At 41.7% G+C, this 27,803-nt stretch overlaps 1 protein-coding gene across 1 annotated transcript; it reads right to left on the minus strand.

Moving 5' to 3' along the window:
- Nucleotides 1–756: 756 nt before the first annotated feature.
- LOC115692298 (heat shock protein 83-like) lies at nucleotides 757–4,425 on the minus strand. Its single transcript, XM_030619102.2, has 4 exons — nucleotides 3,963–4,425; nucleotides 3,382–3,523; nucleotides 2,882–3,162; nucleotides 757–2,583 (listed from the first exon to the last, which is right to left on the minus strand). The coding sequence occupies exons 1-4, from the start codon at nucleotides 4,098–4,100 to the stop codon at nucleotides 1,030–1,032; spliced, it is 2,115 nt and encodes a 704-aa protein (XP_030474962.2). The 5' UTR covers nucleotides 4,101–4,425; the 3' UTR covers nucleotides 757–1,029.
- Between the last annotated feature and the right edge of the window lie 23,378 nt (nucleotides 4,426–27,803).

Genomic DNA, 27,803 nt, shown 5'->3' on the forward strand with positions numbered 1-27,803 from the left:
GGTTGAGTTTCGCAGCATGAGGGAAGATGATGCATCTGTCGGGAGCATCTACCCATCTTTAACTTAGGAAGCAGGATCGATGCAGGAGAATGAGATGGCTCCCTGTTCCCGCTCGACAACCTCTGTTGTTGTTAACTTTTCTTGTCCGCAATTTTCTGTTTTCAATGAATGAGATACTCGCATCGCATAGGATAGTGTTGTTCGGACTTGGAGAATTCCATGTTTCGTACAGGTTTCCTTGAACCTGCAATCTATCCGATTTGAAATAGGTTTCTCATTGTTTTAAACATGAAATCTATGCTCGATTTCAGGATCTACCTAGATTCTATGTATTATTAATTGAATAATTATAATGAATCATCACTTTTAATGACCATTATTTGCTGTTATAATTCACTGACCATAACTTATATTTAGACACTTGATGAATATAAAACATTAACAAAGTAAAAGTCTCAATCATAAAATGAAAATTCGGACTAGCAGTTCCAAATTATACACTCATCATTTGAGGCTATGGAATACCATAAGATTGTGGGACAACATAAATCAAGAAAAACACAAAAACTTCCACCTACCTGAATCGTTGAACCTATCTGTCAAAGCAAATTTCCCAATTTTTGAAATCTGAAACATACCATACATACCCAAAACATCCTGATCCGGTACTACCTTGAAACTATGCTTACCTATGATGGCTTATAAAGACACATTTCCACAGTCTTACTTAGGAGTATAGATTCCTAGAACAGCTGGTAAATCGGAATATGTCAATTTTCTTCCCACTGAAACACAAAGTTACATATGCATAAACCAGATAGATTTGATCATGAAACTGTTCTCTCATTACAGACACTACTCAGACAAACACATCATGTATGACATAGTCAACAAGTGAACAAACCCACAAGCCAAGTACCAGAGACCCCAAAGCCAAAGACTCCTGTATACACGACCGAGAAACATGCCCCGTCCTGCGTGCTATAATTACTGTCGTTATGTTGATTTTGTTTTAAGTTGCTTCCCTGTTTAATCAACTTCTTCCATTTTGCTCTCCTCATTCCCTTCCTCCTCCAGTGGAGACATCTCTGCGTCCACGCCGGCATTCTCATCCTCCTCCTCGATGCTCAGGCCGAGCTTCAACATCCTGTGGATCCTCGACGCGAAGGTGTTCGGGTCGTCGAGGCTGAACCCGGAAGTCAGAAGCGCAGTCTCGTACAGCAGCAGCACTAGATCCTTCACCGACTTGTCGTTCTTGTCGACCTCGGCCCTCTTCCTCAGCTCCTCCATGATGCCGTTGTCGGGATTGATCTCCATAGTCTTCTTGCTGGACATGTAGGCCGCCATGCTGCTGTCCCTCAACGCCTGAGCCTTCATGATTCTCTCCATGTTGGCTGTCCATCCGTATTCCCCGGTCACCAAGCAACAGGGCGAGTCCACGATTCTATCCGACACCACCACTTTCTGCACCCTGTCTCCCAGTATCTCCTTGATTGTCTTGCACAAGCTCTCGAACGACTTCTTCTTCTCTTCCCTCCTCTTCTTCTCTTCCTCCGACTCGTCCTCCAATTTCAGCCCCTCCTTGGTTGCAGAAACCAATTTCTTGCCGTCATACTCTTTCAGCTGAGAGACGACGTACTCGTCTATGGCATCCACCATGAAAAGGACTTCATAACCTTTCTTCTTCAGCCGCTCGAGGAATGGAGAGTTCTCCACTGCCTTTTTGCTTTCACCTGTGATGTAGTAGATGTCCTTCTGACCCTCCTTCATTCTAGTCACATAGTCCTTCAAACTTGTCATCTCATCACCGCTCTTGGTCGAATAATACCTCAACAGGTCCGCGAGTTTAGCTCTGTTCTGGCTATCCTCATGAATGCCCAGCTTGATGTTCTTGGAGAAGGCGTCGTAGAACTTGGCATAATCGTCTTTGTTCTCGGCAATCTCGAAGAACATCTCGATGCACTTCTTGACGAGATTCTTCCGAATAACCTTGAGGATTTTGTTTTGCTGCAGCATCTCGCGCGAGATGTTGAGAGGAAGATCGTCAGAGTCCACCACTCCCTTGATAAATCCAAGATACTCAGGAATCAACTCTTCGCAATTGTCCATAATGAAGACCCGCCTAACATAAAGTTTGATGTTGTTCATTTTCTTCCTTGTGTCGAAGAGATCGAACGGGGCTCGCCTGGGAACAAACAGGATAGCCTTGAACTCGAGCTGCCCTTCGACTGAGAAGTGTTTGACGGCCAGGTGATCCTCCCAATCGTTGGTCAAGCTCCTGTAGAAAGCGGCATACTCCTCCTTGGTTACCTCCTCTGGCTTTCGCAGCCAGATAGGCTTCTGTTTGTTGATCACTTGCCATTCATAGGTCACCTCCTTCACGTTCTTCTTTTTAGGCTTCTTCTCTTTGTCTTCATCTACCTCGTCCACATCACCTTCCTCTTCCTTCTTGGTCTCCTCATCCTCATCATCACTGACTTCTTTCTCGACAGTCTTCTCTACCCAGAGATAGATTGGATAGCTAATGAATTCAGAGTGCTTTTTCACAAGGTCTTTCAATCTCCTCTCCTCCAAGTATTCCAACTGCAATAGGAAGCTCACAATCAGTTGCCCCATTAACAATATCCCATATGGACAAGAAACTTGTTCAAAAACTTTCCTCAAACTACTTAATTAGATAAAACATCCATGAAGAATAGAGGTCCGCTTATAATGTACTATCCTGTTACGATACTTTATTAGCATCAGTGATAGAACGGATCAGGAGATACAAGAAAACTAACAGAACACATGTCTAAACAGAAACTAACATTATGGATAGACAAGCATGTTGATTTTTACTTGTAAAAGAGACTTGAACTCTCAAACTCGATGAACTCACCTGATCTTCCTTAAGGAAGAGTGTAACCTTGGTACCTCTACCTAGAGGCTCCCCATAGACATCCCGAGTAATGGTGAAAGACCCGCCAGCCTGAGATTCCCATATGTACTGATCATCGTCATTGTGCTTGGTGGTTACCACAACTTTCTCAGCAACCAAGTAAGCCGAGTAAAACCCAACTCCAAATTGCCCGATCATGCTCACATCAGCTCCAGCTTGCAGTGCCTCCATAAATTCCTTAGTTCCAGATCTCGCAATTGTGCCCAAGTTGTTCACCACCTCTGCAGCAAACCGAAATTCAGTTTCATCTTATTAGAGCTCAAATCCAACCTATGGCAAATGCTAGCTTGGCCATACAGTGTTCTTGTTTGGCCATTCAGTATAGTTGACATCTCGAATAGTTGCAATGGTGATCGAGGCACAAAGTGGACCAAACATGACTGTTTACACTAGCACTGCATAAGAATTTCTCGACATGCACAATTAGAAAGCGATAATACCTGCTTTGGTCATGCCACAGCCACTGTCGATGATGGAGAGAGTCTTGTTGGCCTTGTCAGGGATGATTCTGATAAAAAACTCAGGCTGAGAATCAAGCTTGCTTTTGTCGGTCAAGCTCTCGAAACGAATTTTGTCCAATGCCTTCACATAGAAATCACCGAGAAGCCTTAGCCTCCACAATCAAATTCAAGAATAGAAAACTAGAGAAAAGCTACTAAACTTGAACCGCAGTCAACACAGAGAAGAAGAGGCCATTTGGCGATCGACACATTCATGATTCATCTACTTTGATGTTCCATTTCAATCACTACATACTTTGTCACGTACTATGTAAATTTACAGAACCACAGAACCAACAAAACCTAAAACCAGGGACAGAGTCATGCACCGCAGCGCCAAAGCAAATGTTACTAAAGCACAAACATTTCGCCGATCAGCAACATCACTCCAACACACGACCTCGTCACCTCAAACACTGTTCGACCCAGGAACGTCACGATCCTAAGACGGTTGCACTGAAACCAGCACGAACACTCAACCGACAACGAGACAAGGCGGATAGAGAGATCGAAGAGCTTACGTCGGAGGCATTGCTGATGAGCTCGCGGAGGAAGATCTCCTTGTTGCTGTAGAAGGTGTTGATGATGAGGCTGAGGAGCTGGTTGATCTCGGCCTGGAAGGCAAAGGTCTCGACCTCCCCCATGCCAACGTCCGCCATCAGTGTGTGTCGACGGAGCTCGGACTCGAATACCACGCAGTACCCGATCGATGGAACGAACGAACGAAGAAGCCAAAGGGCAGTGGAGACTCGGTGCAGAGACCAGAGTGTGTGTATCTGAGGAAGCAGCAGGCGAAGTAAAACACTGTATTTATATACGGTGAGAGAGTTGAGAGACTCGAGAGAGAGATAGAGAGAGAATGGTATCTGGTGGCTTCTGCTCTGCTGTTGTTGTTCTCGACTTGACAAGGTGGCATCAAGGTAAGGTCTCGGCTCCTTTGGAAAAGAGAAAGTGAGAGAGAAGGTTTGAGAAGAGGTGAGGTTGGTTTTGGCGGTTCTAGACTTCTCTTCCTCGTTCTTGTGTTTTTGTCTTTCTTTCTTCATCTCTTTTTTTTTGGGGGCTTTTTCTTTTTCAAATTACTGCTTTCAAGCGACAAAATTAGTGTTAACCTTATGTGGGGCCCAGGAAGTATATAACAATAACAAAACAAAAGAAGAGAAAAAGTCAAAAGCAAACAAAAGGAATGGGGCTGCTGCTTTGTGCGGTGAGAGTGCCCAACAGGAGAGAGAAAAAGTGAGTTTTTTTACCGAGAGCTCACCGAGAGAACAGGAAAAAGAAGAAAGAAAAGGGGCGTACCCGATTCATGGGTCAAACATTATCGAAATTGGCTCAAATTTTAGTATGTTGTTTGTGAGACCGAGAATTACGAGTTGATCGATTTCGTTTGTAGAGAATCTTCTCCGAATTCTCCAATCGTGATTAGAGTTTTCTCTTTCATTTATGTAAATTCACCTTTCTGGTGATGAAAATGATATTGTATTGTTGATGTTGTGCCTCTAGTGTGTGACTAGAGACGAACTATATGTATCCTACTATTCTTGGTGATTAGTGAAAGATTTTGGGGCGGTCTGTGTTTTTTTCTCTCATTGAATTTTCACGTTAAATCTTGGTGTCATTGTTGCATTTGTCTTCTTATTACTGCAAGGTTGAATTGCTGGAATATTGTTGGTTGTTGTTAGGATTAAGTTGATTTCGGTCGGTTTAATTGTGTGGGAGATATTGATCTTGGATTAGGCTTGGTTCTTAGTGAATTGTTGCCCCAATCCTCCCCAATAAAGTGGTATCAGAGCTAGCATTGAGATTCTAATATTGAATGGAGGAAACTAGTGGCACCATGTTTAAGTTAAATGCCTCGAATTACAACATTTGGAAACCGCGGATGGAAGACATGTTATATTGGAAAGATTTGTTTAATCCCATTGAGGGTGATGAGGCTAAATGAGATAAGGAAGATAAATAATGGGAACGAATGAATCGAAAAACGGTTGGGTTTATTCAATAATGGATTGATGATAGTATGTTTCATCATGTTGCTCAAGAAACGAAAGCGGACACTTTGTAGAAGAAATTGCAAGATCTCTATGAGAGGAAAACCTCACAAAATAAAGCTTTTCTACTTAAAAGACTTGTGAATTTGAGATACAAAGAGGGAATGTTGACACCTAAATTTCGGCGCATCATTTAGTGGTTAATTGCATAGAAAATTAGGGATTAAATTTTAACCCATGAACAAAAATATTACAAATCGCATAGCATAAAGTTTAGGTTCATATAGATTAACTGCATTTTCGGATCGGCGGTGGTAAGCGAGCTTAAAATTCATCACGAATCGAGCTCGGGCACCGAACGAGACTTGGCTCACTCGGAAAGCATGGGCCTAAAATCACACGCAAAAGGGCTTGGTTGTCTTAATTTGAGCTTAAATTAGTCCATTATGCTTAATTAAAGAAAAGCCCAAATTAATTCAGCCCACTTATAATTAAATTAAAGCCTAAACCTAAGCCCATTAGGACTAGAAAGCCCTAATTGACCTAGGTTTACACTATAAATATATGTTTATGTCTCATAATGTCGAGGGGCTCTCATAATTCACAGAAGACGATTCACAGAGAGAGCGAGAGCAGCGCGTGAGCGAAGAACAAGAGTAAGAGAGAGAGTCGCTCGTGCACGTGCTCGCCCCACCATCGCGCCGCGTCGCGACCGCACGGTCTTCACCGCTCCTCATCGTCGCCAATCCCGCGAGCCACCACCGCGACGATCACCGCAAAAATAGAGAGGGAGGCTAGTGTTGCTTCCTCGGCAACACCCACGGTACACGAGGAAGAAGACGTTCGTGACGGAGTGCACTGGTCATCCACACTTCACTTAGCTTCTTCACGGGGCCAATATAAGTTGTTGAGTAGAAGAAGACAAAAAAAGGGGAGGCTGATTCTTCATCAATATCCAATATTTGCATCCCATTATTATTCTTTTCCTCTTTCTTCTTGCACCCCACTGAATTCCACGTGCAGAAAGCGCCAAAAGGGGAAGAAGAGACACTATAAATAGAAAGACGGAGCACATCGTCTGAGCTTTGAAGATCGAGACTTCTCTTCGAGAGCTGTGAGCCTCGCTACGAGTCCCCTCACGACGAGCAGCTGCACACCGAGAGTACCAGTCCAGTCTCCTAGAGCTCGTTTGAGGTCGCTCCGCGAGCTCTCCAATCAGTCGTGAGTCCTGTGGCCTCACCCGCCGTCAGCCACCCGCCGGCCGTTTGCTCCCGACGCACCGCCGATCCGCAATCCCGATCCGCTACAGATTCAAATTAGGAAAGAAATCTGCAAATCAGGTAATTATCATATCCCGATTTGATTCGAATATTTGGTTGCCTAATTTGTGCTTATTGATATCTAATTTTGCATATTTGAATAATAAGCATTGTTTCAATTAGGATTTTATTTCCTTTTTTGAAATCTTGGATATCTATTACTTTTCAAGTTTGGATAGAATTTAGAATTTTCAAAATCTTTTGAATATATCCAAGATATTTAAGATATCTAATTTTTTCAAGATGTGATCGATTAGGAAAATTTCCTAATCCGCAACCACACACGTGGAAATAAATCTATCTATCGGGCTTTAGATAGAGTTATTTCCATATTTGATATTTCGAATTTTAGGATCGATCTGTCGGGTTTCGGATCGAAACTTAAGTCGAAAGATTTAACGGTTATATTTTTTTTTGGATTTTAATTTCGAATTTCGATAAAAAAAAATACCAAAAATATTACTCTAGAATAGGTTAATTTCTTTAGTTTAAAATTACATGTTTAGATAATTGGCATTTTTTTAATTCCGAATTTCATTAAATAAAAAATACAAAAAAATAATATGCCCGTCATTAGAAATAGGTCACGTCATCGCATGACATATAGTTTGCATGTTAGGTTGCATTAATCGCATGTCAATTTTTTGCACGCCATTACATATAGGTTAGCTTTCATTTAAATAAATAAATAAAAAAAAAAAAAAAACTTCTGTACCTTTGAACTCTAAGTCAGGATTTATCAAAATTGTCAAATTAAGTATTTTTCTTGAAATTGGTACCGAAAGGGCGTTAGGGAATCTAGCGTAACCAAGTCCCCGAATCCATAATTTTGGTTCGCAGGAAATAAAATAGTACTCGCTATTTTATTTAGGTTTTAATCAACCTATCTTAAATAATTAGTGGCGACTCCCATTGAAAATATTTGCATGCTCATAATTGGACCTAAGTTGCGAATTGGTAGAATTTGGGAGAACTCGAGCTAGGTTAGTTAATTTAATTGATCTAGTAATCCATTAGCCTAAGATCGGAAAACTCGATTATTTTAGGTCGCGACAACTTGGCGACTCCACTGGGGATAAACTTGAATTTTTTTTTAAAAAAAAAATTTAAGGAGGACTTAGGCCAAAAAAAGTTTATGGAAAAATCACTCGATTTGACAAAATTTGATTGAATTCTCATTCTTAGGTGTTAAATGGTTTTGCAGGATGGGAGTTATAAGGTGAGTAGTGATTGGCTAACCCTTTATTTTGCAGGCTTGGTGGAGTGGAATTATGATTTAATTTTTGTACTATTGAAGTGGTGTTTGCATATAATTGTTGTGCATGATTTACAGTATTTGCACTACACCACACACAACCTGTGGACCGGACTGGGTCACACCCATAGTTTTAAGATGGTATTTAGGTAGTTCTTTAACCTTGGCGGTAAGGCTTCGCTAAAGGTTATCCCATTTGGATCCCGAAAATTTTTTCAAAAAAATGGCTTAAGGGTTGTCCTCATGCACGTGAGGCTACAATGCATGGAGGTTACCCTTGTAGACCGAACCAAGCCGAAGTGATTGGACCCGACTAGTCATGACTATGGTATGTGAGGCCGCGACTAGTCATGATGATTGTACGCGAGGCTGCGACATGTCGTTCCGTTCATCATTTCACTTTGCAAAAGCCATTAGGATAGATAGATTAAGATTTAAACTCACCATTCACGTGCGTGTCTCTGTGATTGACATTTTCTCCCCAAAGACGGTAATTTCTTGAGCTTTATCTTTGGTTTTCTTCATCTTATTTTGAGTCGATCATTGACTTAGGTTGAGTCATTTGGCACATGGTCTATATAAGAATGGGTCGCCTCGATATCCGTTTCGTGCCTACTCCGAAGCTAGAGCTCAAGAAGTTATGGGGCCAGTTGAAGCCAGATGGTCAGCAGTACGTTCTCAAGCGCATTGGATTCATGCTGCCAATCCTAGACATAGATGTTCAGAGTGGGATCATGCAGGCACTTGCTCATTTTTGGTGCCTCGAGACGACCACTTTTGTGTTGGGAGGTAAGTTTGAGCTCACACCGACTCTGGAAGAATACAGTATTGCTATTGGGAAATCGATTGAGTTGGATATAGTTGAACCACCCATTAAGGTAGATCCTGTGGTAGTGCTTGCTGAATTTTTGAATTTGACTAAAAAGGAAATTGAAAAAGTGCTAAAGAGTAATTGTCAAGCATGCCCATTATCTTTTCTTATTGAATGTTTCGAAAATAACTCCGTCCTCATGAGATCTAAAATTTTTATCTTAGTTTTTTTTTGACTCATCGTTTTTCCATTCCGTCAAAATGCTATTGATTCGGTGATAGCTAGGACGGTAAAACAAATATGTGGTGGAGTTAGTTTTATAAACACAATTCTAGCAGAAACTTTCATGTCTCGACACGATTCAAGAAAGGAAAAGATAGAGCTTTTCGAGCCCCGATTGAGCTTTTACAAATCTGGCTTTTCTCACACCTTTCTCAATTTGGGGAAAATATGTTGTATTTGAAATGGACATGAGTGATAACCCTATTTTAAGGTTCAAACAAATACAAGATCAAACTAAGAGCTTGCACTATACACAATGGGTCCATCTGTTCAAGGATCCAAGCTCTAAGATTTTCCTTTGGCAAGCTGTGTGGTTTTGGGAGGTTGAGGCTCGACTATACCATGGCGATCATAAGCCCGTACCTTTGATGGGCATTTATGGGGCAACCTGCTATCGGCCCCCGGGTTACACGTCATTCGGAGTTACGGGATGTCCCACCTCCACTCGGGCCCAATGAATTTCAAGTCCAATTCGAGAAAGGCGAGTCCTGAGTCGAGCTTAGGTGTCATCTAGCTTGGCAGAATTGTTCCTCAAAAGCTGATTTGGCCCGCGAGATGAGCCCACCGGAAGGATGAAGCGTCACTTTGCCACGGCCCGATATATTTAGCATCATACCATCCCTTTGAGATACTCCAGAAGATCCCGGTCGTGACAATACGGCATACCCTTCGAGACTCAAATCAAAATCAGCAAAGAAAAGGCAACGAAGGCTCGGGATAAGGCGGATGCTCGGTGAAGAGAATGCACGATTACGACGCGCCTTGAAGGCCCATTCGTCTATAGATCACGTAGCCTCTAAAAAGAGGAAGACTATCTGATTTCTAGTTTGGCTTAGGGAGTTTGTCTTTCTTTTAGGATGGAATGTTAGCTTACATTTGTACTTCATGCTATTGATGTTTTTGGTAATAAATGTTGCTGAACGATTTTTATAAGAATTCTTTTGAGACATTATCCATGAAAAACTTTGAGCTATAATTTGTAAATTTTGGAATCAGTCAAGGTTTTTATTGAATAAAGCAATTTGGAATTTCAGGATTTACTGGACGAATCGGTCGTTCGAAAGAAATTTCATCTTGAGGGTCTAGAGGATGTCATGGACCGACTCGTTATTCTTACTTGTCGTATTTATTCCACCGTTGCTTTTTGCGGGTAATTTGCCATGGATCCCCTTATCCTCATAATACTCGATCGGTGACCAAAGAAGGATGGCCAATCAAGCGAGATTGCGGCCATGATTGACGAAAAGTGAAAGAACACATGAATACAATCAATGAGCGGATCACATTTGCCATGTCCAAAATGATGAGTGATCTCATGGCCAAGCGACGCAGATCAATGTTGCCTCCCAATCGAAGATTCCACCTCCAACCCGTCAAGGCCTCAGCCTTGACAAATCTCTGCAATAAACACTAATCCAACCCTTTATTGGATGATGCCATTTTGATCGACACTAGTGCTTCTCAGTGGTCCTTGTTCCTCATTCACCCCCACGATGAGAATGCCAAGTTGTTGGCCAAGCTCGATCGAGGTTACGTGAAGTGGAGGGAACTCAAAGTGTTCCGCTGTTGATTTGTCCATTTTTACCGGGTCCAAGTGCACGATAAATTCAAGATGCCGGCCTTTGAGAAGTGCGACGGCACCTCGAACCCAATTCGGCACATCGATATGTACCAGGGCTCATGAATAGATATGTGTCTAACGGACCCTAATGATCCAAACCTTCCAAGCAAGCTTGAAGGATCTTTGCAATGAGGTGGTATACCAACCACCGGATCAACCGAAAAGACTCGTGGGAAGAGGTGGCAAACCTTTTCGTCAAGCACTTCAAGTTCAATCTCGCGTCACTATTACAAGGGAAGACCTAGAGAGAGCTGAGCAGAAAAAGGGCGAGACTCTGAAGGAGTATGCCACTCGTTAGAGGAACATGGCAGGGCAGATCATGCCTGAACCCTCATAACGTGACTTAATGAAGTTGTTCATGTCCACTCTCTAGCACGGCTGTTCGTTCACGAATGTTAGTGAAGCAGCCGCCCAATCTTTGGCCGGTGATAGCCATGGGTGAGGAGATTGAGACCGGGCTCAAGAAAGGATGGTAGAGTGAGTCAGGTTCATCAAACAAGAGATTTACTAGTAAGAAGGACAAAAAGCATGTCCCCGAAGTCAACATGACCTATGTGCAGAAGACGCCAGCTCAGGCCCCTGAGCTACAATTTAGCAACCAGCAGACGACCTCTTATGGACGGTAAGGCCAGCAAGACCCACGCCAACAGCGCAAATCCCGCCAGTTTACTCCACTTCTCGAGACGTTATCTCGAGTGCGCGGTGCTAAGGAAGAAGAACTTGCTGAATTCGAGCCACAAAGATCTAGCATGCCGGCTATGCAAAGTATGATCCGTCGAAGAAATGCGATTACCATAGAGGTGAGGTTGGGCATTCGACAGATGATTGCCAAGTGCTCAAACATCGAGTGCAGGATCTACTCGAGACTGGAGCGTTTGCACTACAACCAGCCGGTAAGCCCAATGTGCAGAACAATCCACTCCCTGATCATTCGAGCAGTACAAATGTTGTCCTTGGCCGGAGTCAAGCGGGTTCGAGCTTCGGGGTCCCTCTCGAAAATATGTTCGATGCTTTAGTCCAGTGGTTATGTTTCGCCGGTGAAGTGGTGTCACTCGGTGACATAAGAAAGAAAGTGGATGAGTTGGTGAGAGGGGATGATTGGGACAGCATATGATTTCGGGGTAGTGGCCGCTATATCCCAAGTCATCATTGATTGGAATGAAGAACTTCGCAAGGATGACCGATGAACAAGTGAAGTTGGATCTGACATGCCCGCTCTCGAGGACCCCTTTGACGATGACCTCGGGATCATTATACCCGACACTCCGGAAGTATTGATCTGGCATCACCTCGGCCCCTACGCATGAGAGTGACAAGATGGTCCTATGGTCGTACGACGTTGATCTGATAACGAGGTCAGGGCGAACTTATCCTGATAAGCAACCGGCCAAGCCAGTGGCTGAGAAAGAAGCGAAGGAATTCCTAGCTGTGATTAAGGCTAGTGAATATAACATGGTTGATCAGCTGAGAAAGTTACATGCACAAGTCTCGTTGTTGGAACTTCTCCAAACATCAGATAAGCATCGGAGTGCTCTAATGAAGGTGTTGAGTGAGATTCATGTGCCCGAGACTATTAAAGAAGATAAGCTAGAAGGGTTTGTCGGGACGATCCTCCTCAAAGATCAAGTAGCATTTTCTGATGAGGAAATCCCAGTTGAAGGACGTGGTCATAATAAGGCGTTTCACATATCCGTGAAGTACAAGGAGACTCGCATGGCTAGGGTGCTTGTTGATAACGGGTCGGCTCGAATTTATGCCCGTTGGCTACTTTGAAAAGGTGGGCATTCCTCCATCTACCATGCAAGCGGCCAAGACACATGTACGAGCCTTTGATGGAGTAAAGAAAGATGTCATAGGCGGATTAACTTAAAGCTGCGGTCGAACCTTCGGTGTTTGATATTCTTTTCAAGTCTTGGATATCCCTACGCTTTCGGTTTCTTCTTTGGGACGGCCATGGATTCACAATGCAGGCGCAGTACCCTCCAGTTTGCATCAGAAGATCAAGTTTGTAGCTGAAGCAAAGTTAGTTACAATTTATGGAGAGGAAGATCACCGAATCTTCAATGCAACATCGATCCCATACATAGAACCTGATCATGTTGAGGAGGATAGCTATCATTTATTTGAGATAGTTCAAGTTGTTCAAGCTTCCTCGATATCGTTGCCCGTTCTGAAGTTTCTAAAGCGGCTCTCATGGTGGCTAAGGTCATGGTCGGTAATGGTTTTAAGCCAGGTCAGGGTCTTGGGAAAAAAGGCCAAGGCATTCATGCCCCGATCGAGACAAATGGACAATCCCACAAAGCTGGTTTGGGATATCATAGGCAAGGAAGCCGCGAACAAAGCAACGATTGTTGCAAAAGCCGAACAGGAGCAGGTCAAAGTCCCTTACCATCTTCCATCAACGACACCTTTCACTCGACTGGAGTTGTGGGAGGATATGAACATTTAAATCTGAGCCGCGAGGATGATCTTGGGCTTATCTTTCCTGAGTCGTCACAAGCCCTAACTGACTCACCTAAGAAGCACGGTAAAGCCATTCTGGTCAGTTTGTCTGACGATTCTGAGGATGACCGGCCACCCTGTATTTTCAAGAAGCCGGAGTCGAGGGTGTTGTACTTTGATGATGGTATACCTTACCTCACCGGTTGGTTTGCTGAGACCTCCATTTGTGCAATCACTGAAGGACCACTTGAAGGGATGGGCGATAGCCCTCAAGAGTAATCATTTCTAGTTTTCGTATCTCCCCTACGTGGGAATCTTTATTGTTTTTTTCGATTGTCATTCCTATTCATGTTGCACTTAGGTTTTTCAATCCAATAAGATGTAATTCATTGGTTCAATATCAATAAAATTACAGCGTTTTTAGCATTTTGAATCTTGTTGAAGTGTCCCAAACCAACGTGTGATAACCAACGATTGAAAAATTTGTCATCTACGGTAAGAACTAAGGGTTGGGCTTCTCAAGAATTCTCGTTTCGAGGTCTTGAAAGCAAAATGAATTTCAAAAAAAGCAAAGAACAATTTTCAAAATTGCATGTAGTTAAGCCTGTCTTGTCTTTTTGATCCCTTTCTTTCATGTTTCAGGACTAATCTCGAGGCATGCGAAGGAACGGGAATCGTGGACCCTCATATATGTGATGCAAGCCAATCCAATGACTCAGATGATTCTAATCCGAATGATGAAGAGATACGACGGAACTTGGAAATCCATGAAATCTAAGCCTCGACCGCCGAAGAAACCGTGGTGATCAACCTTGGCGACACGGAGAATCCTAGAGAGGTGAAGATTGGGGCATGTCTTCTGAAGATGTGTGCCAAACGCTTGACCCAGATTGTTGAAGGATTATCAAGACATCTTTGCCTGGTCTTATGCTTTGATATGCCGGGTCTTGATCGATCGATCGTCGAACATTGTCTACCGATCGATCCTTCGTTGAGCTTGTGAAACAAAGGCCGCGAAGAGCTAAGCCGGAAGCGCGAAGAAAATCAAGGAAGAGGTCATGAAGCTTCTTGGCGTGGGATTTATTGAGACTACCCAATACTCGGAATGGGTCGCTAATATAGTCCCGATAATGAAGAAAGACGGTCGGGTTCGAGTATGTGTTGACTACCGAGATCGAACAAAGCTAGTCCTAAAGATTATTTTCCACTCCCGCACATTGATGTGCTTGTGGGCTGATATTGGATTCGAACTATTCTCCTTCATGGATGGTTTTTCAGGTTATAATCAAATCTTGATGAATAAGGATGATAAGTTGAAAACAGCATTTACTACTCTTTGGGGGACATTTCATTACAAGGTGATGCCCTTCGGTCTCAAAAATGCTGGGGCAACTTACCAGGGGGCAATGGTCACGTTGTTCCATGACATGATGCATAATGAGATCGAGGTCTATGTTGACGATATGATTGCAAAAACTCGACGTGGAGAAGATCACATAGAAACCTTGACAAAATTATTCGACAAGCTTCGTAAGTTCAAATTGCGCCTCAATCCGACAAAATGCGTGTTCGGGGCAGCCTTTGGTAAACTACTTGGCTTCATTGTTAGTAACAAAGGGATTGAGATTGACCCGTCAAAAGTGAAAGCCATTTGTGAAATAAAATCTCCTCTTCGGTGAAGGAAGTTCGTAGCAATGGGCGGACTAAACTATATTGCCAGATTTATTTCTCAACTATCTCGAGGCAATGAGCCTTTCTTTAAACTCCTCAAGAAGAATGCGCTGGTTAGATGGGATGAAGAGTGTGAACTGGCATTTGACAAGATTAAACACTACTTGATGAATCCGCCAGTGCTTGTTCCACCAACGCCGGGGCAACCTCTGATCATGTACCTTACAATCCACAGTGAATCCTTAGGTGCCATGCTTGCTCAGAAAAGTGAAGAGGATGAAAAGGAGCGTGCGATTTATTATTTGAGTAAGAAATTCACCGCCTACGAGATGAATTATTCCGGCGAAAGAACGTGCGCAGCATTGGTTTGGGTACTACACGAGATTGAGGCAATACACTTTGCACTATCGAGATATTGCTTGTGACAAAATGTGATCCCATCAAATACTTGCTCAATCAACCCGCTTTGATTGGAAAACTGACAAAATGGTAGATTCTCATCTCAGAATTTAATGTTCGATTCATGTCCCAGAAATCAGTCAAAGGACGAGTAATTGCTGATATCTTGGCTGAAAATCTGAGAAAAATGAGGATCCGGATCCGTTAGAGGATAGAGTCATGCCAATTGATGAGTATGTATGGACCATGTATTTTGATGGAGTAGTAAACTTGTCGGGATCGGGTATCGGGGCGTTTTAATATCTCCGGGCGGGACAACATTATCCGGTCGCAGCGAAACTGATATTTCCTTGTACGAATAATATCGCCGAATATGAAGCATGCATCCTCGGGTTACAAGCTGCAATTGAAATAGGAGTAGCTCGACTTAAGGTGTTCGAGGATTCAACCCTCATTATTCTTCAGACCGTTGGTAAATGGCAAACTAGAGATGCTAAGTTGCACCCTATCACGTCTATCTGGAGGAGTTGGTGGAAGAGTTTGAAGACATTTCGTTTGAATACTTGTCAAGGACTCAAAACAGTTTTGCCGATGCTCTGGCTACGTTATCGGCAATGCTACGAGTGACAAGTGGTTTAGAAGTTGAACCTTTGAAGATAGAGGTCTTACAGAAACCGGCTTATTGCATGGCCACGACAGAAGAGCTTGACGGCAAACCGTGGTATCATGATATCAAGGCATATCTTCAAACACAGGAATTTCCTGAGAAAAGTACCACATCGACCAAAAGTATATCGGGAAAATGGCGTCGAAGTTCTTCTTGAGCGGGAATGCCTATACAAGCGGTCCTATGATTCGATTTTATTAAGGTGTGTTGATTCAACCGAATTGTTCATTTGATGCTAGAAGTACACGAGGAGTATGTAGTCCGCACATGAATGTTCATATGCTAGCAAGGAAGATAATGATGATGGGTTATTATGGCTCACTTTAGAAAGCGATTGCATTCAAAGCATGTCCGAAGTTGTCACAAATGTCGATCCATGGTGACAAGATTAAAACTCCTCCGAATGAATTGCATCAAATGTCCGAACCATGGCCATTTTCTATGTGGGGCATTGATATGATTGGCCCAATTAATCCTAAAGCGTCAAATGGGCATCGGTTTATCCTGGTCACTATCGATTACTTTTCGAAGTGGATCGAAGTTATGTCTATACTGCGGTGACGACCGGATTGTGGTGAAGTTCATTCGTCGAGACATCATTGCTCGATATGGTACACTGAGACTATAATTACTAACAATGGGTCGAATCTAAATAATGAATTGGTGGATGATCTGTTCAAGGAGTTCAAGATCAAGCATTTGAATTCCTCTCCATATCGTCCGCAGATGAACGGAGCGGTCGAAGCAGCCAATAAGAATATCAAGAAAATTTTGGCTAAAACAGCTGAGAACTACCGTGATTAGCATGAGAGATTACCTTTTGCACTTATGGCATATCGGACTTCTATCCGGACATCTACAGGGGCAACTCCATATTTTCTTGTGTACGGTATGGGAGCTTCTACGTTGAGGTTGAAATTCCTTCGTTGCGTATTCTTTCACAGGTACAATTGTCAGAAGCAGATTGGATCCAGCAGAGATTGGACAAGTTGAACATGATTGATGAGATAAGGCTTAGAGCTCTATGTCATGGCCAGTGCTACCAACGACGAGTTGCTAAATCTTTCAACAAGAAAGTCAAGCCTCGACATTTTCAGGTAAGTGACCTTGTCCTGCGAAAGTTATTGCCGATAGTTCCTCTTGCGGAAGGAAAATTCGCCCCAAATTATGGCGGCCCGTACATTGTGAAGAAAGTCCTTCCAGGAGGTGCTTTAATTTTGGCGAGATGGATGGTCGTGTTTTTTGGTCGTTAATTCTGATTCGTGAAGAAGTATTACACTTGATTTGTACTCATTCGACTTTGTTTCTATCAAGTATCAAGTTGAATTTCATGAATCAATTTATGTTACTAAGCTTTGTTTGAGGAAGGCTTTTGATTTGGCAATCATGTTTACTGTCCTAATGAAGCGATCATATTGCATGAGAGACTTCAAGATGACGAAAGGTAAGACATTTCCATACATGTTCTGAATAATAATCCCTAGTGCGAGTTGAGTGAAAATTCCGTGCTGACAAGGTAAAGGATTATCTCACGAAAAGTATGACGACCAAAATGATGAGAGGCATTCATTTCCTCTATCTAAACACTAAAGGTTATCATTTGCTTAACCCTTTTGAACGAGGTTTCATTTTTTACCTGTCGGGAACAACCCCATACCGAGGCAATTTCTTAGAAAGTTCAAAATGGTTAGAATTTTCTTCTTTCACTTGCATCAATCTTCAAGTATATTTATTGCATGCAAGTTACGTGTTAGCTCGAGTGCCTTAGATATGGATGAAGAGCATTTCTTTCTATATTCCTACACATTACCCTTTGCATACCCAATTTGAACGGTGAATTCATTTCAACCCGATTGGTGATCATTCTGGTGATAAACAAATGAAATCATCTCAAAGCAAGTTCAATGTGACTTGAGGCAAATGGGAGTTAGAAAGAAAATTCATCAGAAAAGACGCAAAAGGACTCCATTAAATTGAAGTTCTCTCTCTCGGAAAAATCTCTCGAAAAGAAAATCTCTCTAAAAAAAAGAGAGAGAGAGAGAAAAAGGAGGAAAGAAAAGCTTCAGCAAGAACTCGGTCGACATACAACATCGGTCTTCAAGGAAAAGACCGTTTGAAGGTTCATTTGTGGAGCAATTGCTAGAGATAGGTCAATGGTACCGAGTGGCGTAATTGGATGATCACCAATCTCCATGTTCATAATACCCCCTTTGATGAAATAAGCCATTCATTTCAAGCCTCCCCGAACCTACGTTACAACCCTTACCGAAGTCTCTTGAGAATAGGGCACTTGAGTTAACGTAGAGTTTCAAATGCTTATAAATGTTGCTCGAAGAAGTGCAAGCAAGATTTTCTATCTCATTTTGCAGCATTCGACACTTGTAAACCGGAGCGCTGGTGATATCAATTCTTTCAATAGCCTCGACTCGAAGAGTCTTTTTTGCTAAGCCATTGACCAAATTCGCGTTTTACTCTTTATAAAGACCTCTCAGATTGGTCAAGTCATGCTGATTTTGAGAATATCCAAACCCTTGTCAAGCACGATGAAGAGAGTTTGAGTGATTCTTATACCCGCATCAAGGTCGGGTCAAAAGCCTTTCATTGAGAGTGAGTAGAAAGTCCTTTCTGATTAAAGGTCTCTCATTTAATGTGATCAAATTGTCAAAAGGACGAAATGGTTGTTCTTATTGATAAATTCCCGATAAAGCTTGGTAATGCAAGAGATTCATGAATTATGTTTTCTCCCCTGCGCATATGTTGTTTTAACCTTTTCTCAGGTAAAAATAGGTGCAATGCAATTGGCTTTGCCATTTTTATAACACAAGAAGAAATCGGGTACATCTACTAATTATTCTTCATTGTTTCTCTTTTCCCAGAATGTGAGACATTATCTCTTTCATATGTTCGCCAAGTGGAACAGGGTGACATATCATTTGGTGTTGCCAAGTGGAGTGCGGCACACCCCATTTCATGTTCGCCCAAAGTAGGACGGGTAGCATAATATCTCATTTGGTGTTGCTAAGTGGAGTACGCGGCACACCCCTTTTCATATTTGCCCGTAGTACGGGCGGCATAATTTCTCATTTGGTGTTGCTAAGTGGAGTACGCGGCACACCCCATTTCATGTTCATCCAATGGAAGAGGTTACATGATCCTTTTCGTGATTGCCCAGTGGTATGGGCAACACATCCCATTCTTTCTTTATATCATGCACTATTTCGCGCGTAGGAAACTACAGGGTAACGGATAGGCAATCATTACCTCGAAAATCTTACTTCCAGTGGACCCGAAGTTTGGAGATCGAGGGAAGTCAAAGCATTATAAAGCTTTCCCTCACTTGGACGCTTTTGTGCGATCCGTATGTAAGGCTCTTTCACCGCTCTACACGAAGTGAGAAGCCTTAGCATACGTTCTTTCTGTTTGCATATCATGCATCATTGCATTAAAAAAATTATCATTCATCATTTTGCATAGTTTAAATTTAGGTCTTAGTCTTTGAGCGAAACCTCTGCGAGCCTCCATTCAAAGAGGGGCAGCTGTTGACACCTAAATTTCGGCGCATCATTTAGTGGTTAATTGCATAGAAAATTAGGAATTAAATTTTAACCCCTAAATAAAAATATTACAAATCTCATAGCATAAAGTTTAGGTTCATATAGATTAACTGCATTTCGCATCGGATCGGCGGTGGTAAGCGAGCTTAAAATTCATCACGTAAATTGAGCTCGGGCACTGAACGAGACTCGGCTCACTCGGAAAGCATAGGCCGAAAATCACACGCAAAAGGGCTTGGTTGTCTTAATTTGAGCTTAAATTAGCCCATTATGCTTAATTAAAGAAAAGCCCAAATTAATTTAGCCCACGTATAATTAAATTAAAGCCTAAAGCCTAAGCCCATTAGGACTGGAAAGCCCGGCTAATTGACCTAGGCTTTTACTATAAATATATATTTATGTCTCATAATCTGGAGGCTCTCATAATTTCAGGAAGACAATTCCTTGAGTAGCAAAGAGCGAGCCGCGTGAGCTGAGCGAAGAGTAAGAGAGAGTCGCTCGTGCACGTGCTCGCCCCATCGTCGCGCTGCCTCGCGACCGCACCGTCTTCACCGCTCCTCATCATCGACAATCCCGCGAGCCACCACTGCGACGATCACCGCAAAAATAGAGAGGGAGGCTAGTGTTGCTTCCTCGGCAACACCCACGGTACACGAGGAAGAAGACGTTCGTGACGGAGTGCACTGGTCATCCACACTTCACTTAGCTTCTTCACGGGGCCAATATAAGTTGTTGAGTAGAAGAAGACAAAAAAAGGGGAGGCTGATTCTTCATCAATATCCAATATTTGCATCCCATTATTATTCTTTTCCTCTTTCTTCTTGCACCCCACTGAATTCCACGTGCAGAAAGCGCCAAACGGGGAAGAAGAGACACTATAAATAGAAAGACGGAGCACATCGTCTGAGCTTTGAAGATCGAGACTTCTCTTCGAGAGCTGTGAGCCTCGCTACGAGTCCCCTCACGACGAGCAGCTGCACACCGAGAGTACCAGTCCAGTCTCCTAGAGCTCGTTTGAGGTCGCTCCGCGAGCTCTCCAATCAGTCGTGAGTCCTGTGGCCTCACCCGCCATCGCCACCCGCCAAGCCGTTTGCTTTCGACGCACCGCCGATCCGCAATCCCGATCCTTCTGATTAATTAGGAAAGAAATCAGAATCGGGTAATTATCGTATCCGATTTGATTCGAATATTTGGTTCTTAATTTGTCTTTATTGATATCTAATTTTGCATATTTGAATAATAAGTATTGTTTCAATTAGGATTTTATTTCTTTTTGAAATCTTGGATATCTATTACTTTTCAAGTTTGGATAGAATTTAGAATTTTCAAAATCTTTGAATATATCCAAGATATTTAAGATATCTAATTTTTTTCAAGATGTGATCGATTAGGAAAATTTCTAATCCGCAACCACACACGTGGAAATAAATCTATCTATCGAGCTTTAGATAGAGTTATTTCCATAGTCGTATTTCGAATTTTAGGATCGATCTGTCGGGTTTGGATCGAACTTAATTCGAAAGATTTAAGCGGTTATATTTTTTTTTACTGGATTTTAATTTCGAATTTCGATAAAAAAATACCAAAAATATTACTCTAGAATAGGTTAATTTCTTTAGTTTAAAATTGCATGTTTAGATAATTGGCATTTTTAATTCCGAATTTCATTAAAGAAAAAATACAACAAAATAATATGCTCAAATTAGAAATAGTCGCGTCGTCGCATTTATAGTTTGCGTGTTAGGTTGTATTAATCGCATGTCAATTTTTTGCACGCCATTACATATAGGTTAGCTTTCATTTAAATAAATAAAAAAATCAAAAAAAGAAAACTTCTGCACCTTTGAACTCTAAGTCGGGATTTATCAAAATTGTCAAATTAAGTATTTTTCTTGAAATTGGTACCGAAAGGGCCGTTAGGGAATCTAAGCGTAACCAAGTCCCGAATCCATAATTTCTGGTTCGCAAAATAAAATAGTACTCCCGCTATTTTATTTAGGTTTCTAATCAACCTATCTTAAATGATTAGTGGCGACTCAAAGTATTGAAAATATTTGCATGCTCATATAATTGGTAGAGTTTGGGAGAACTCGAGCTAGGTTAGTTAATTTAATTGATCTAGTAATCCATTAGCCTAAGATCGGAAAATCCGATTTTTTTAGGTCGCGACAGGGAAGTAGCATGTCGAAACACTTGAGTGAATTTCAAGATGTTGTAAATCAATTGAAAAATCTTGAGATTGACTTAGGTGATGAATTGCAATCATGTCTATTGCTTGGCACTCTTCCTGATAGTTGGAACACTTTAGTTGTGGCATTAAACAATTCGGCTCCTTTCAATGTGCTTTCTATGAGCATTAGGGGTGAGCATGGTCCGGACGAGCGATTCTCGCCCTAGAACCGGGAACAGCCCGCTAAAGGTTGGTTCCACAAAATGGGAACCGGAAACTGCCCACTAGTTCCTAGATGGTCCGGTCCAGTTCCTAGATGGATCCATGGAACCGGCCGAGAAGGCAGAGAAGGGTAGGGAGTGGCGGTGGAAGGGCAGGCACGGGTCGTTGAGTGGGGTGGAGCAAAGGTGGGAGAGGGCGAGACGAGATGTGAGATGAGTACGACAACGGGAGTGGAGGGTGAGGAGAGAGGGGGAGTGAGAGTCGGGTTTTAGAAAAGGGCAATGGTTCAAGATGATTCGCTCCAACGAGGCTGTGAAAGATAATGGACGCAAATGGTGAGATATATTCAGAAATCAAGAACAGAGAAATTGTTTTCTTTGAAGGTTCTTGGAACCCAACTCAGTGAGAATGAAGAAATCACCATGAACGTAGCTTTGTTTAGAGAGAAAGAGGAGAGATCTTGCAAGAGAGAGGTGCTATCAATTGAAGAGAGAGAGGGATGCAGGAGTTTGAAAAGAGAGATAGAAAAGTGGAGAGAGAGATGGAAGTAGAAGAGAGAGGAGAGAGAGTGCCGCATTACATGAAGAGAGAGGAAAGTGGAGACAGATGATGGTTGATCGTGCAAGACAGAGAGGAGAAAGAGAGAGTCTAGTCCTTGAAATTTTAAATTTAAATATACATATACACGTGTACCGGTCCAGTCCGGGTGGGTGAGCAGTCGGTTCCACATCTAGAATCGGGAACCGGATCGGTATCTACCGGTTCCAAGAAATTAGAATCGGGAACCGGACCGATCCCTATGGGAACCGCGGGTTCGGTCCGGTTCTGGGCGGTCCGAGCAGTTCCCGATTCTTTTGCACACCCTTAATGAGCATGGTCAAGAAAAGCCTATTCAATGAAGAAACAAGGAGAAAATGCTTGAATTATGCTTCTAAATCGGAGGCTCTTGTCATAAAAAACAGGACGAGAACTCAATCAAGAAAGTTTCATAGTAATGATAACAGGGGCAAGTCAAGAGGAAGATCAAAGTCAAGGCCGAGGAGGAGTATGAAGTGCTACAATTGTAGCAAGATGGGACATTATGCCAAAGAGTGTTGATTGCCAAAGAGAGATAAATCTCATGACAAAAATGGTGATCAAAAGAAAGAAGAGAAACAGGTTACAACGGCAGTTGCATCCGATGGCGATATTATGTTTATATGTGACGATGGTTGTGTGAACCTTACATGCCAAGACTCTAGCTGGGTTGTTGATTCCGGAGCTCCATTTCATGTTACCTCACGACGTGACTATTTTACTTCCTATCGTAGCAGTGATTTTAGTTGTGTTAGGATGGGAAACAGCGGTGTTTCCAAGGTTATCGACATGAGAGACGTTCATTTGGAGACTAACGTCGGATGTAGTTTGCTTCTGAAAAATGTGAGACGTGTTTCGAATATTCGACTTCACTTGATCTCCACAGGTGCCTTAGATGATAATGATTATTGCAATACCTTCAGCGACGGCAAATGGAAATTGACTAAGGGTTCCATGATAGTGGCTAAGGGTAAGAAAACATGCACTCTCTACACCGTGCAATCTAAGTTGGTCAAGGAAGATGTGAATGTAGTGGAGGACTCCTAAGTTGACCTATGGCATATGAAACTTGGTCATCTCAGCGAGAAGGGGCTTGAAACTCGTGCGATAAAGAATCTCCTACCATTGAAGGAGAGAAATCTGAAGGAATGTACTCATTGCCTTACAGGTAAGCAACATAGATTATCATTTTATAGTTCCTCTCCACGTACAAAATCAAATGTACTTGATTTAGTTCACACTGATGTTTGTTGCATGGATGCTAGAACACTTGGTGGTGCATTGTACTTTGTGACATTTATTGATGATTGCTCTAGAAAAGTGTGGGTTGTTGCTTTGAAATCTAAAGACCATGTACTTGCGGCTTTCAAACAATTTCATGTCAACGTAGAAAGAGAAACCGGGAAGAAGTTGAAATGTGTTCGAGCTGACAATGGTGATGAATATAGAGGCCGGTTTGAACATTATTGCAGGGATTATGGTATCACGCTTGAGAAGACTGTTCCAAAAACACCACAACAAAATAGAGTGGCGGAGAGAATGAATCGGACAATTAATGATCGGATTTGGTATATGCTCTCTCATGCAAAGTTACCTAAGTCATTTTGGGGTAAAGCAATAAGAACAACAGTGCACTTGATAAATCTTTCTCCATCAGTTCCTCTTAAGTGGGATGTTCCGCAAAAAATTTAGAGTGGGAAAGATGTTTTGTATAATTATCTGAAAGTATTCGGTTGCCTGGCATTCGTGCATGTTCCAAGAGATGAAAGGTCGAAACTTGATGACAAGTCTAAACAATGTATCTTCTTGGATTATGGACATGAAGAGTTTGGCTACAAGTCATGGGATCTAGTTGCAAAGAAAGTCATTAGAAGCCGAGATGTGGTATTCTTTGAGCATCAAACCATTGAAGACATTGACAAACCAAGGAGGCCAAAGAATGTAGCTCAACATTATGTTAGTTTCAGTCCAAGTCCTCCTATCGTATTGGGTGGAAATCACGGGGGAGAAGTACATGGAAATCATGAAGATGGTGAATCCTCACAAAATGTTGATTCTTCAGTGAGCAAGAACAGCCAGTTGAGCCAATGGAGACAGTTGAGCTAGTTGAGTAAGAACAACCGGTCCTACCTCATGTTAGAAGATCTGAAAGAGAACTTAGAGCTTCACAGAAAAATCAGCCACATGAGTATGTGTTACTCACTAATGCAGAAGAGCTAGAAACTTATGAAGAGGTTATGTCATGTGATCAAAAGAATGAGTGGTATGAAGTCATGCAAGAGGAGCTCAAATCATTACATGAGAATCATACATTTGAATTGGTGAAGTTGCCTAAGGGCAAGAGAACACTCACAAATAAGTGGGTATACAAGTTGAAGACGGAAGAAAGTAGTTTGCACCCACGATACAAGACTAGGCTTATTGTGAAGGGCTTTCGTAAAAAAAAAGGAATTGACTTTGAAAATATATTTTCACCGGTTGTAAAAATGCCTTCTATTCGAGTTATTCTTGGATTGCCCGCCATCTTGAATTTAGAAATTGAACAACTTGATGTAAAGGTAGCTTTTCCTCATGGAGACTTGGAGGAAGAAATATATGTGGAGCAACCGGAGAGTTTTATAATCGAAGGCAAGAAGCATCTTGTATGTAGGTTGAGAAAAAGTTTATACAGTCTCAAACAAGGGCCGAAGCAATGGTACATGAAGTTTGAATCATTCATGGAAGATCACGGGTATGGTAAGACCAACTTCGATTCTTGTGTCTTTATGAAAAGATTCTCGGATAATGATTTTCTTATTCTCCTATTCTATGTGGATGATATGTTGATTGCTGGGCATGATGCTAAGAAAATCAAGAGTTTAAAAAATGAGTTGAGTAAAGCTTTTGCAATGAAGAATCTAGGTCCGGCTAAGCAAATCCTTGGTATGAAAATTACTCGTGACAAGTTGAACAAGAAACTTTGGCTATCTCAAGAAAAGTACATTGACAAGGTATTGGAGAGATTCAACATGAGCACATGTAAACCGGTAAGTACTTCACTGGCTAGTCATTTTAAGTTGAGTAATGATGAGTGTCCTATAAGTGAGAAAGAGAACGAAGAGATGATGAAAATTCCTTATGCATCGGCCGTGGATAGCTTGATGTATGCCATGGCTTGTACAAGACCAGATATTGCTCATATAGTTGGTGTTGTGAGTAAGTTTCTCTCAAATCCAGGTAAAAAACATTGGGCTGCTGTGAAATGGACTTTGAGATATCTTAGAGGCACTTCCAAATTCTACTTGTGTTATGGAAATGGAAAGCATGAGTTGAGTGACTATTCAGATATAGACTATGCCGGTGATGTTGACTCTCGAAAGTCCACATCGGGTTACATGATGATTTTTGCAAGGGGAACGGTTTCATGGCAGTCAAGATTGCAAAAATGTGTTACTTTGTCTATGACTGAAGCGGAGTATATCGCTATTACCGAAGGAGGTAAGGAACTTTTGTGAATGCAAAAATTCCTACAAGAATTAGACTTGAAGTAAGAGAAGACCGTTCTATATTGTGATAGCATGAGTGCTATCTATCTTAGCAAAAACCCAGTGTTGCATTCAAGATCAAAGCATATTGATGTGAAGTATTATTGGGTTCAAGAGAAATTAGAAGAGAAGCTCTTCCTATTTGAGAAAGTCCATACCAACGATAATAGATCCGACATGATGACCAAAGCTTTACCCATGGTGACTGGGTCCATGGGCATGATGGAACTTTCCACATGAGATGGAGAGGGAGATTTGTTGACTGAATCCACCTTATGTGGGGCTAATTAGTATTTAACAAAAACAAAACAAAAAAGGAGAAAAAGTAAAAAGCAAACAAAAGAAAAGGGGCTGTTGCTTTGTGCGGTGAGAGTGCCCAACAGGAGAGAGAAAAAGTGAGTTTTTTAACCGAGAGCTCAGCGAGAGAACAGGGAAGAGAATAAAGAAAAGGGGCATATCTTCGTGGTCCCTATTCGAGGGCCAAACGTTGTCGGAATTGGCTCAAATTTTAGTATGTTGTTCGTGAGACGGAGGGCTACGAGTTGATCGATCTCGTTTGTTGAGAATCTTCTTCTAATTCTCTAATCGCGGTTAGGATTTTCTCCTTCATTTATGTAAATCTACCTTTGTGGTGATGAAAATGATGTTATATTGTTAATGTTGTGCCTCTAGTGTATGACCAGAGAAGAACTTTATGTATCATACTATTCTTGGTGATTAGTGGAAGTTTTTGGGGCGATCAGTGGTTTTTTCCCTCATTGGGTTTCCACGGTAAATCTTGGTGTCGTTCTTGCATTTGTCTTCTTGTTATTGAAAGGTTGAATTGTTGGAATATTATTGGTTGTTGCTAGGATTAAGTTGATTTTGGTCGGTTTAATTGTGGAGGAGATATTGATCCTGAATTGAGCTTGGTTCTTGGTGAATTGTTACCCCGGTCCTCCCCAACAAGTTGTTATATGAGTTAATTATCTTTTTTTTTGTGGAATATGGGTTAATTGTCTAGTAAATGGGTTTCGAATGGTAAAGCACAATTCGCTCGATCTCACGCTCGCTCGCTCCGCGCTTTCACCTCAATTTTGGTATAATTTTTTCTAAATTGAGTTAGATATGACAGTATTTTAACAATGTAGATCAAGCCAGTATGGATCACTAGATTTGTATTACATGAAAATAGATCAAAACGAGTTAAATTGATCAATTTGAGTAGAATCATTTTCGATCCCGTCCTAACCGTTTGACGGGTCTATCTCATTGTACTTCCTATATCAAATGGTACCCTTCAAAAACACTTTGAAAACTTTTAATGAACGATGAAGTTTTTTTTTCTTATAATCCAACGGCTAATCAGTGTCAAAGATTTCGATTTTCGGAGATTTGTAGAAGTGTCCAGTTATCAAGCTAGTAAGAAAAAGAGAAGACGGGCAAAGCAAATGTATGTTGACTGTGAGTTTGAACTCTATATTTTATAACTAGTAATTACTAGATCGTTCCTAAAGTTATTGCAATCGTCTAAAAGATAATGGTTTTTGATATATCCAAGGTTACGTCACGTTATTGACCTATTACTAATTGCCTATGAGTTATACTAGTTTTGTATAAATGAAATGGTACTTTAATACATGAAAAATAATTTATGGCATGAACGAATTGCCAATCATGTGAAAATCCTTAATACCGACTACGTTGAAATTGCTGACTTAATTGCCTTTCCAATGGAAAGTAACATGTGAAATTACTAGCAAGTAATAGATATGTAATCACGTTCTCATTGCTAATCACGGTGGAATTACTTGTTTACCTCGTGACACGAAGCTTAAAAAGAAAAAAAAATTTATCCATTTGCTATTCACGCCCCGCGATG

Source organism: Syzygium oleosum, unplaced genomic scaffold (assembly GCF_021117445.2).
Source record: "Syzygium oleosum isolate NSW1041296 unplaced genomic scaffold, Sole_v2.1 Sole_v2.14, whole genome shotgun sequence".
NCBI classification, from domain to species: Eukaryota; Viridiplantae; Streptophyta; class Magnoliopsida; order Myrtales; family Myrtaceae; genus Syzygium; species Syzygium oleosum.

Bases quoted from the DNA above. Each gene is read 5' to 3' on its own strand.
- LOC115692298 (XM_030619102.2), bottom strand. From the start codon at position 4,100: ATGGCGGACGTTGGCATGGGGGAGGTCGAGACCTTTGCCTTCCAGGCC. The intron at 3,524-3,962 runs GTAAGCTCTTCG...TTCTATGTGAAG, and splicing joins TCATCAGCAATGCCTCCGAC to GCATTGGACAAAATTCGTTT. The intron at 2,584-2,881 runs GTGAGTTCATCG...TTCCTATTGCAG, and splicing joins TCTTCCTTAAGGAAGATCAG to TTGGAATACTTGGAGGAGAG.